The sequence below is a fragment of the Rhipicephalus sanguineus genome, chromosome 4 (genome assembly GCF_013339695.2).
Source record: "Rhipicephalus sanguineus isolate Rsan-2018 chromosome 4, BIME_Rsan_1.4, whole genome shotgun sequence".
Lineage (NCBI taxonomy): Eukaryota > Metazoa > Arthropoda > Arachnida > Ixodida > Ixodidae > Rhipicephalus > Rhipicephalus sanguineus.
Window position 1 is genome coordinate 23,480,587 of NC_051179.1, and position 12,329 is coordinate 23,492,915.

A 12,329-nucleotide genomic window follows, 5' to 3' on the forward strand; every position below is an offset into this window, starting at 1 on the left:
CCCGACGAGCCGGCCCACCTTTTGCGCCCGGCTAGCCCGGCGTGGTCGCGGTAAACGGTGTGCGACCCACCGAACTCTCCGAGACTCACTTCACACACCAGAGCGCGCGAACACTTCAAAACACCACACACAACCAACCACACGCGGCGCGCCTCGGTGCAAACTTTTGAACGACGCGCTTCTTTGGGCCACGAAGAGGTTCGCGCGGCGAAGTTTCGTTGTACACGGTACTTGAGCTAAACAGCGCGTGTGTGCACGCTGCCGCGGACAGCAGACCGACAAGTCCCGGGCCAGCTGACCGGAGGCGGGGAGGATCGCGACGGGTCTTCTTCGAGGACCAATCCCTGAGGAGCGAGGTAGACGTCCCAACGAAGTCACAAAGAGCAAAACCGAAAGCGGCGCGCAACGCGAAAAAGCAAACATGCAATGGCTCTGGCTATAACTTTTGTTGGAGTCGTACGTGTCTGCGCCCCAAAACGTTTTTATGACTTTTAATTGCCGATCTCAGAGGCAATGCTTCTGCGTTTGGTGCTGTCACAGCCGTCATGTTTTAAGCATATGGCATTATGTACTACTTTTATTAACTACAATAATATTTCATTTCCATTATGTAAAATTGCTAAAAAAACACATTGCTTTATTATACAAGGATAAGTTGAGCTTGTAGCAACGCAAACTTTAAGAAGTGCGAAAGAGCGGCGTGTGAAAAGGTACACCTACTCAACTGATGATGTTGTTGTCTTGTTAACGGCGGCAGTGCCTTGCAGACAGATTTTTTTCATCTCTCGATTTAAATATTTATCAGTTTGGGTTCTTGATGAGTGTGTTTTGATGTTGTGCGGAACGAACAGCGATGCGCATCTTCCTCGTCCGCTACCGGGAGAGAAGACCCGCGATGCGGAATGTTTCGTTTCTTTATGATCGGCCTTTCCGTTCGTCATTAGGGTACGTATCCTCGTAATTTTGCTGTTGCTGCTACCGTCGAGTACTGCAAAGGCCTATTAATTAGTTGCGATGTGGACGTTTCTCTTATGGGCTCGGTATTACCACGGCCCTGTAGCCACTTTCTAAGCGTTTTGAAACCGTTTATTTGCGACATAACGGCGCGGAGATAAGGTAGACGCGATCAAAACAACTTCCAGGGTCGCAGTTCAAGAGCTCTCCCCAGTCGTAACACATACACCGGTCGCGCCGATCGTTTGCAGATAGCAAGCGTTTGTGCCCGAGTTTTGATTATAAATCGTGTTCTAATTTGGAAACTTGTGACGCTCGATCGTGAAGTTGCTGCGTAGGTTGAAGCGCAGTTTTCGTTGCAATTGAGAATTACGGCTTCGCAAAAGGTTTGAAGTTCACCCTTGAGTTTTGCCGTTGACTGTGAAATGTGCGTGCGTGTTCATTTCCTGTTGAGTGTTTTGGTTTCTCCTTTGCTACAAGTCATGGACGGATATGCGTGGATGGTGCATCTCTCACTAGTGGAGTAACAGTAGCAAGAGTCAGAAATCTAGAGGGGCGAAGCTCCTCTTAGTCTAACCTTGTCACGTCTCCGTTGTCCGGCGTAACCACCTTTGAAAACTGCCCACTACTTCGTCTTTGCAAACGTCCCACTACGACCCATCACCGATCCATCACTTCACCGACCATAAAGCCTTTACAATGAAGGGGGGAACGGAAGCCACGTCTAGCTACCACTTACGATTAATAAAATTTCTTGCATAAATATATACAGTGTTTGTCACGTCTTTGATGATGTACTGGGCTATCGCTTTGATTACTGCTGGGCGAAACCACTGAAGATTTCACGGTGTAACCATGATTGCTTCAGGAGCTTCGCCCAAGCTCTTCATCATTCACCCGTGGATATGCTGTGAATTTTTTTCTATAGTAGTGTTTCTTTCCCCGTTCTCTACTTTACTTTTTTTTGCATTTTTCGTTTGGAAATCTGAGCTTAGTAAACCATAGCTATTCTTGATTCTTTCACGAGGCACATTGTTTCTTTTTTTTACTTTTTATTATTTCAAGTTATATTGCTCAAAATCCCTGTTGAGTTAAGCAGTAAGTGTGTATGTGGCGTTCCCAAAATATATGGTCACGCGACACGACCGCCAACGTGTAAAAAATATGTAAAGTTTGTGAGGATTGAGGTTTGCCCGTCGCCATTGCGCGGGTTTTTCGCCTATTTCTGCCATCCTCATGTCCAATCATGACGCTCCCCTCCTCCCGCCGTCCTACTGCGCTGGGCCTGGGGAGTGAAACTTCCTATACCATCCATGGAACGTGATATTAAAGCCCTTTACGCGATATTAGAGTCACTGGAAAAGCAAAAGAAAGAATTGGTTTTTGTGGTTTTAAGCTTTCACAGAGCTTTCGGTGGCTCTTGCTCTCGAATGCCGCAAGGCGTTGGTGCGCCGTCTGGGCCGGCAACCTGATGCAAGCGGCCGAGTCTATGACATTGTGAGTTTGTGAAGGAGCTCATCTCTCTTTTTGCCTATGGGCATTCGAGTAAAGATGCGGCGGCTATTTGTCATCTTCGGGGTACGTGACCATTAAAAACAAATTAAGACAGAAAACAGTAAACTATTCGAACGTGCTGGGCCAGAGTAGTAAACAAAAAAAAAGTGAAATATGTGCTGCGAACAAGTGCGGAGTTCCGTAGGGTCCCACTGTCGGCACCTATGTTGGTGCCACGATTCGATAAAAATACAAAACAACATGACACATGCAAACGATTTGTCTGCTTTGATGGAAGCGCAGTAGAGAACAACAAAAGGGAAAAAAAAAAGAAACGGCGTTTCTACACCTGCCAGCTTGTTACAGCGAATGTCGCCTGCTAAGAAAGAGAGTTCCTCCTGGCGCACGCACCCGCTCCTCGACTCCACCCCTGCAGTCACGTGCTTCCCACGTCACTGCTCTCCCATTGGTTGACCTTGGGCAGACGCTTTGCCGCGAGCAAAATTTTCCAACTCCGGCGACCTCCATCGCCGGAGTAAAGAGCGACCAGCGGTCGCCCTTAAAACCTGTTTTTGGGCTCCCGTGATGGAAGCCGCTCCGCTCTTGGAGCGAAATCGCTGTCATGTGAAACAGGCTCAAGTGTGTGAGCCGTTCTTCACTTTGAAGTACTTCAAGCGCACAACATTGCACACACGAACTATGAAATTGTCTTGTGCATACGCTGTCTGTTCCTTTCTTCTAAGTGTTTTGTAAGTGTGGTGCAAGGATGAGATTGACAAAAAGAAAAGGGGGGGAGGAGGTAGCTAGGCTCATGTTTGTGAAACTGTATGGTAATCATGGTAAGAACTAAAACAGAATGAAAAGCACTATGTGCTAGCGTAAATTTCATCTACCGGTTCTTCATTACCACAGCGCAAAACATTTCACTGGCATCGTCGGACTGAACGTGAACTTTAGGAGTCACTCTGAAGATGCCGCCGTCATCGGGAGAGCTATGGGGCTACCCCATCATGCCCAACACCATAGTGGTGGACTGTCTACTCCCGACAGGCATCATTATCCCCCTCACATGTTCCAGAGACGCCACGTTGGAGAGCATCAAGGGTAAGCTCTATTCATTGCCTGCGTGACTTACATTGTGCAAGGAATGGAGGGGCTCTGCATTTAGTGCAAACAAAGCATAAGTAGTACTAAGGTTTAGCGCAAAGAAACACGAAGATGCATAAGATTACTAAGGTTTAGCTAAAAGAAACACGAAAATGCATAAGAAGACAGAAGGATGTGGCACTTGTTCGTGTCCTGGTGCCTTCTTCTGTGCCCTCATGTTTCTTTGCGCTAAACCTTAGGATATCCGGTATCAGCTAGCCCACCAGACGGTTTTATCAAAGGAGTACCTTTACTGGTGTTTCTTTACTGAACTGTGTGGTAATTCACTGTACCTGAGGCTAGAACCTGTCATAAACTTCATGTTCGCAGTAAAGGAAAAGAACGTGAATGTAAAAGAGAACACAAGCTAGTGAGGGCAGCCGAATTGGCAGCTTCCCGTTTGTACATGTGGTACATTGTGTCTACTTGTAGACATGGTGAAATGTTGGTTCGTTAATCATTGTTGGTTAACATGGCTTCTAGGCTGACACTGCAGTAGTCACATGAATTAGGAACTTTATAAAGTAAGGTTTTCTCTCAGTTACTTTATGCTATGTGACTGTCATTGTTGCAGAGGACCTCTGGGAGAATGCTCAGAAGTACCCACTGTACAAATATTTGGGTGAGCCGTCATCTTACATATTCATGTCCATCACCCGCGAAGGAGACAAGGAGGAATTCTACGACGAATACCGTCGGACTGTGCGACCTGCACCTCTTCCAACCCATCCTGAAGGTCGTTGAGCCCAAGGGCAACACAGAAGAGAAGAAGCTCAACTCTGAAATTCGTAAGAAAACCTCTGCTTTTGCAAGTAGGGCTGAAAAAACAGTGTTCCCGCATCCTCGCAATGTAGCCCGGTACAGTTTGTATTTGCAGCCTGTGTATGTGAACATCATTGTGATATGGTTTCTGTAGCTATGGCAGCAAAACTGACTGGGAAATTCATACTTCTTCAAGTCAAGCAGGAGTGGAAACTTTTGATGCAAATTGCACACATTGTACTAAGGTTAGGACACCAAGGTTGAACATCACCAAATGAATCTAACAGACCATTAGGCCAGGGAAAGCATGAGGGACGTTAATTGTTGTCTTTAACTGTAGTGTAGTAATTATGGCGTCAATTGAAATGAATTAGAGGGGATGAAAAGCACCCTTTCCATCAGCGCCATCTGAACCCACAACCTTTCCGTCGGTGGGTTCTGGTCCCAACGATGGAAAGGGTGATTTCTCGTCTACTTCATATCATTTCAATTCACATCACAATTAGTACACTACTGTTAAAGACAGCAATTAATGTCCTCTATGCTTTCCCTGGTTAATAGTCTGTTGGATTCATTTGGTTGTGTCTAACAAAGAAACGAGCTCGTCCGAAAAATTTCCCTTCTTTCGTTCAAGGCTGAACATGGGATGATGAAAAGAAAGGACTGAGACGCCTGCAGTTCAGTCTTCCTGATGTAAACCTGAGATTATATGCTGTCAACAAGTCCAATAAGCCACCCCGCTAAGCATACATGCTATATTCGTAATTACATAATAAGCAATAAGGACGTCGTCTTACAAATTGATCCGTAATAACGTTTCTCTTTGAACTACTAGATGCTGATTGGTTCGTCTCCGCTTTTGTTCTTATTCATATACAAAGGCTTGGCGGTCGGAGGCTGCGCTCACGAGTTCGATAACATGAAGGACTCGGAAGTCATCGACTTCCGACGGAACATCTTGAGCGTGTGCAAAGACGCTGTCGACACGAGGAACACGGGAAGCGAAGAGTGTCGGGCCTCGTACGTCTACCCGCCTGAGATTGAAAGCTCAGAAGAACTGCCAGCCAACTTGGAAAAGAAACTGGACAAAGGTACGACACTGTTTCCCTTTGTAAGAGATTAGAATTGGACACTGTATCGAGTCATGGCCACTACAATGGTTTTTATCCAGAATGTGCTAGCTACGTTAGGGCAAAGAGAGAATTTCATTAATTTATCACTTTAACATTCACTGTATAGAATATAGTTTATTGACTGAAGCAAAGAAATGTATTTCAAGGTGGTGTTAAGATACAGCGCTGTGCATATCAAGTGCAATGTCATTACACCACTCACTTTGCTGTCTAGTTTAGACAGGGCTGCATAAATGTGGTGTCACCACAATAGTTACTGATGCTGAATGAAGGAAAGAAGCCAGTGCTAGTTATCGGTTTTGCAGCTTTAAAATACTGGCCGAACAAGTAATACTTAGTATGACTGGTAGTTTCTTTTAACGACCTCAGAGGGCGTTCCAAAGTGTCCCATGCCCTCTCTGCTAACAGTGAGAAAGAACTGGAAACAACTTTTATGAGGACTGTGCAAACAGTTTGCATTGTTTAGGGAGAAGGAGCAACAAACAGGTGAAAGCTTCTACCTAGAGAGCCAGTGTTTTTATGAGGAGGCTTGTTTCCATTGTGGCAACAGCTGATGCATACGACCACTTCAGGCCTCCATTGGTGCAGGCGTGCAACAGCTGTGCCAATTGCGCAAATTTGATAAACTCCTTGCTTTTTGCACCACTTTGTGCCATAATGCCCGACCAGCCTAAAAATTTTCTCAGGTGCGCTAATTTTAGCAAGAAATTGAGGCTGCATTGGCCAACTGTAGGGATGGGCGAATATTTGGGTGTTTCGAATATATAAACGAATATTACAGTATTCGAATTCGCTTCGATACGAATTTAGATTATTCGAAATTTCGAAGTATTAAAAATGAACGAATATATGTACACATTTGACCGCACATAACCTCCTGTAAAGGTGGTTTCACTGCAGCGTCTGGTTGCTGTGCCGTGAAAAGACCCATCCAGGGGAAATCTGCACTGCCGCGAAGCCACACTTCAAGGTTAAATGTACATATTTCTTAAAGTTTAAAAGCGTGTTTTACGGGCTTATATGCGCTAAGTATAGTAATTTTTAAATTGTAACGTATTGCACCACTTATAACCCTACTGCTGTTCAAACCTTGCTACTATTCAAGGCTGCTTCATTTCAAACCAAGAAAGTGACTCATGCCTAGTTACAATTCTTAAAAATATTGTGCAAGGGTCATGAGAAAAATGCACGTTTTTCTTAATAATATGTGGTAAATACTATTCAAACTATTCGATTCGAAATTATTCGACCAAATCACTATTCACTTCGAACCTCAAATTCACTATTCGCCCATCCCTAGCCAACTGCAGTTTGGGCATTATCATCATCCGATACGATTCAGGGTGCTATTCTGAACAGTGTCAGATTCCGCAGTTGGCCAACGCTGATTGGCCCAGAGGGCTGCTACGGCCTCTGATTACCTTAATATGCCGCCATTACGAAATGTGACAACATGGCGGAATTTGGCAGTGTCCAGAATAGCACCTCCAGATGCACAGACTCTAGCCCTAACTCCACCGCGAAAGAAAAGAAGCAAGGACAGTGGTTCTAAAATTTCCTGCCCTTGTTCTATCGCGTGCAGTACGCTTAAGCCACTTTCACTGCAGTATGACAATGCTTTGCAGAAGAGCTTACTGAGATTTAGAAGGGGCTAAGTGCTCACTGTCACGGGACACAACACATTTTGTTCCTCAATTACTGATGCTGTGCGTGTGCCGTGTAATTACGAGCACTAGTATGATCGCTGACGTTTTAAAAATTACTGACAATCATTCAAAGTTGTGTAAGATGTTCTTGCTGCCCTGATAAACATTAAAACAAGAATACACACCAGTTTTCTTTTTTTCGCCACTTCCACTCGCCTCTGCTTTATGAATCTCCCGAATTTCGATGTTGCCAGGTTGGCACGGTCCAAATGTGAATTTGCAGCACCTGTCAAATCATTTGACAGGCGCTGCAAATGCTAATGTGAACATTGTCATTGTTTGCACTGTGGTGTGGCTCAACACACTGCCTTTATTGAAATAGCAGTGTTCACGTGCAGTGTGCACAAGTCAGCTTATGTTGAATGGTTTGTACATACTTTTGTTTTGTTTTCTAAAAGTAAGCCTTCATTGTTATACCACTCCAAATTTGGGATTTTGTGCTAAAAAATTCAGTTCTTTTTCCTTATAATTTGCTTTAAATTTAGATTTTTATGCTCCAAAAGCAACATTTCGCTGCTCCAGAAATTGCTCCAGATCCTATTTCAGCTGTTGCACCCTTATTGGTGTGCAAACCATTTACCATTTTTTTTTTTGCATTGGTAGAGTATCTTGTATGAACATTGTTGCATACTTTTGGCAATTTGCTTGTAAATTTGTGTTGAGCATTTCTTTTTTGCCTTTCAATTTGCGATCCTATGGCCCATAATCCCACTCCTGATGCAGCTGCACTTTACGACAAGGAGAAAGCAGAACTAATATACTTTGGTGCGATTTTGATCTCTCTTCTAGCTACAAGACAAAGCCATTGAGGAAAAAATAACGGTGGGCAGTAACCGCATCTTACGTTCGCTTGTGTCTGTGCATTACGCTTTGTTTATTAAGTTCACTTTTCGATCTGTTGACCTCTTCCCTGATGTGCATTTTACTACTCCAAAAAAAAGAAAAAATTTAGTCTCTCCATGTGGTTTGACGTCATTGCAAAAAAACGTGACTCTTTATGACAGTCACCTTCTTTTGTGTTAATAACAAATGCCTAGATGAGCCTCTTGCAGTTTTTTGCAACGCTGTCGAATGCATCGACATGATTTGGCATAGATTCCAAGTAGTATCGCTTGCAAGTCCATTGAGCCAACTCGTTGCAAAAATTGCTGACAATTACGGTACTCCCTAATGCAAAATCTGAGTGCAGTGTGCTTTCATTCTGCGATGTATTGAGGCAAAGAATCACGAGAGCAAAATGTATGTACGTACAGTCACAGACAACTCTTTATTTTCCACACATACTCTTTCTTTGCTTTCCTTTGTACTCCACAGTTGAAATTGTCTGATACATCCATATGAATTAGTCATTAAGCCAAGACGAGCCAGTTGGCCAGAATTCTCTTGCCAAGTATCATCGACGGATGAAAACCAGAGGAAATATGGGTCGCAGATTTGGGTTGTGTATCAAGACAAGGATAAATGAAGAGAGAATGGGGAAGGCATGCACTTTACTCGCAGCTGGATTCGTGTTTATAAGAACTGAGTGCTCACCATAATGGAAACTGGCAGTGCCAATACCTTCAAAACCAAGTGTCAATGAGCAAAACTGGAATGTATGGCATGTACCTCAACAAACCCTTTTGCTGGACTACCTAATTGGTACATGCTACTGTAAAAGTAAATAAGACTTGCAACACCAGAAGAAAGGGGCACGGCAATGCTGGGTGAAAAGCAAAAACAATGGTTTTCCATTTGATTTAAAGAGACCCTGAAACGGTTTTGATGATTTTGTACAATTGCATTGAGCCGGTAGAGCAAATCCTAAGGATCATTAGAAAACTGATTTAACATCTCTGCGTAAATTGTGCAGTTTATTACAAAACTCTAAGTCTGCGGATTGCTACAGATCACTGCGGCTCAGCCAAACGTGTTTTCAGCCATCCATTTTCATAAGTACTACACAACATGGAAGTGCAACGTAACACCAGCGACGGATCTGATTGAATGTCCAATCTATGTCACTGACAATTTTTCCTACCTAATTGTGAACAAAGGCTGTTCGTAATAGTTGAAACATGTTATAATTTGTTTTGTTAAAAAAAATCAGTAACAAAAAGAGAATAGACAATACCAAATTATGTACTGCCAGACTTGTGGACCTCCAGTGGACAGAACGCGCTGCTGCCTATGTTAAAACTTCCTTCGTGTTGATGACAGGTTGAGGTTCCTTTTCTCAGACACCAAGAATTGCCCTAGTTGCATTGCTGGCTGTAAATCTAGCAAATTGTGACATGTCAGCTGCAACATTGTGTGGCAGCCGATGATCGGAGTCACTTCAGCTCATCGGTGCTCTGAGCGTCGGGCCTTTGCTATCCAATCAATGCCATGATTCACCCATCTGCAGTCATAACTTCACCCCTGAAGACACCACCACATTTCCCGTGTCTACGCCTATCAGTGATCGTTCTCAGATACCTTCGGTTTATCCGCATACTTCTTGCTGTTTGCAGATTATCGGCTTACTGGAGAATAAAATATCAGCAGCCGGTATCATTATGGCTCCTGGTGTGGCAGAGTTCAGTCACGTGTTTCTTTCAACATGGCTTCCACAATTTGCTTTGGCAGTGCAACGATGCACTGCTGGAGTAGATTGCGGAGGCCATGCAGAGGAAAGTGAAACTCGACTCGTCAAATGCACTGCCGTTGCCTATGATGGCTGCGTTTTTAACAAGTTAAGGAAGAAAAGTAGCGCTGAGAAAGAGCGTGACATTAAATTTCCCCTAGCTGCCTTGATACAAGGTGCGTCGCTTAATTTATGGTGCAAATGATTTGATAATGCTGTAGCCTAGATGCTCACAAAAATTTCAGAAAAGCGTCTCGGGGAACATTTAAGTGTGTGTCTGTGTGCTCAATCAAAGAAGAGATGCTTCCATCTTAATTTAAAAGAATAAACTCTGTCTTCAGACGTGGACTTGCTGGTATGATTTCACACTCGTGCTACTTTATTGATTTTGCACCTGTGCCGCCTGATCGAGAAAGTTTGGGTTGGTAAGGAACTGGTTGTCACTAACAGTTGATTTTAAAATATTAGTTAAGATTCTGCTGGGAAAGCTATAACAAGGCTTCCTGCAGCTCATGAAGCAGCGTTACTCGAAGAGTGTAGCAGCGGTATTCAAAACTGGTGCCGCTCCTCTTTCCTTCATTGTGCTGACAGGGCTGGTGATGGTGTGTGTGTGGGGACTGTCGGACACTGGGGAGAAGCAGAAGCACACGCTCGAGGTGCACAAGGACACGGTGCCCGAGGCCGTGATCCGCGAGGCCATCCTCAAGAAGCTTAAGCGCTCGCGGCTGTCGCGCGAGGAGCAGGTCGCCCTGGCTCAGGAGCATCAGCACAACTACCTGCTCAAAGTGTGCGGGGTCAACCAGTATCTGCTCAAGTCATACCCGCTGTGTCGATACAAGGTGGGTGCCGCCCCACCTCCTCCTTTCGAGCTTTGTCTGATGTTGTCCATGCTGGATGTAAGGAGAGTACTTAGAGGACCCTGACAGCCAAATTTTCGTTTGCTACTTTTATGCTTTAATTAGTAGCTTTGTGTCTGATAATCCCGAAATTGAAGCGTATATACTTTATTGTAGCATATAATTAACGCTAGTGTCGTTAATTGTGACCAGTTTTGGCATCATTTCGAAACGCCCGCCTAAATTCATATGAAGTTAACGCTCCACCAAGGTGTAGCATCGCAATATCATGTGCGCTCAAGTTTTGGTGAGTTTGAGAGTGCACTTCTTTAATCGGGGGGCCCTGCGTGCGAGATTTCTGTGACAAACCCACCTTTCACGCACCAAATATACCGTCAAAAGTGTGCCCTGTTGGAAAAAATTACCTCAGTTCCACCCGGTGTGAAATCTGCAAAAAACAGCGGAGCTGTGGTTCTCCTGTGTTTCCGTTGTGTGCAAGTCCTTTGACTGTCTAATTTTAGGTCTTTGAAGTAGATTGGTGACTCTTTCTATACCGGTTTATCTTGCAGTACATTCGAACATGCATAGCCAAAGGAGAGATACCGCAGCTAATGCTGATGCTGAAGGACGCTGTATATAAAGCCATCCCGCCTTCAAATTACATCACCCCGTCATATGTTCGGCGCAACCCGTCCATATCAGCAACGCAACCCACTGTCTCCCTGTACAAAGTGGACGAGTCATTCCGTGTGAAGATCCTCGGAGCCTCGTACGTTAACGTCAAGGACGTTGACAAGGTATGTCCTGCTTGCTTAGCGTGTTAAAATGAAGTGTGAATGGCAAATGGACAATATTTCTCTTCCTTTCTTTCTATCACATTGCACAATGCTCCGTCCTAACTTTTTCCTTCCTCAATGCCAGGAATGTCCGGGACCTTTACCACTGTGTAAGTGGCACAACACTTCTGTTGCTAGAGGCAACGACGACGGTCATGCGTGAATCAATGAAAGGCAAAAATGAAATGGAGCAACGCGAAATGACAAGTGACCTCGATAAAAGATCAGACTTCCATGTCAGAAATGGCTGACCTCCGACGATCCCACGATCGAGAGAGCCTCAGTTATTGTAAAAAAGCGGCACATACAAGTACGCATGTGACCGGTGCACCTTCAAGGGACTCTTTGTGTGCACCGCATTTCTGTACACTCGCTGGCACCAGATTTTACGCAAACTATGCCGCCGCCTCCACCACTGAAGTAACTCGTTGAAGCTTTGTTAATACGTTTCGCTGTATTAGTTGCCCTTCTGCAATGCCAAAAGAGCCCACTTACCTTAACATGCAAAACTAGAAGGACAAACGTGTACACATTAAGCATATCAAGTGGTGGTTACCTGTGGTAAAAACAATGATTTAGAGCAGGGGTTGGCAAACTGCGGCCCCGGGCACAAGGCCATAACCCTCCCCCGAAGATGAGCATTGCATCTTCAGGGGGGGGGGGTGCTGTGGAAGCATCTCCCTTGAAGATGAGCATTGCAACAAACTATATATGCTGGAACACCCTTCTAAATGTGCAAACATACAGTAGGCCACTTGTTGCACTCTGCCTGTAGGTAAGCCAGCTTGCGGAATTCCACAATCAATGAAGCACTCTGATTGGACACTTTGTGGACTCATGGCAGGGTGTCTAGTGAG

The 12,329-nt window shown here is 44.6% G+C and overlaps 1 protein-coding gene across 1 annotated transcript in view; it reads left to right on the forward strand.

The window, feature by feature from the left end:
- Positions 1-3,376: 3,376 nt before the first annotated feature.
- The window catches only part of LOC119389254 (phosphatidylinositol 4,5-bisphosphate 3-kinase catalytic subunit alpha isoform-like), a 30,224-nt gene continuing 21,271 nt past the window's right edge, over positions 3,377-12,329 (forward strand). Inside the window, 6 exon segments of the mRNA XM_049415070.1 lie at positions 3,377-3,552; positions 4,169-4,293; positions 4,295-4,382; positions 5,238-5,447; positions 10,392-10,639; positions 11,206-11,433. Of these exon segments, the coding sequence (XP_049271027.1) occupies positions 3,420-3,552; positions 4,169-4,293; positions 4,295-4,382; positions 5,238-5,447; positions 10,392-10,639; positions 11,206-11,433 (1,032 nt within the window). The 5' untranslated portion in view covers positions 3,377-3,419.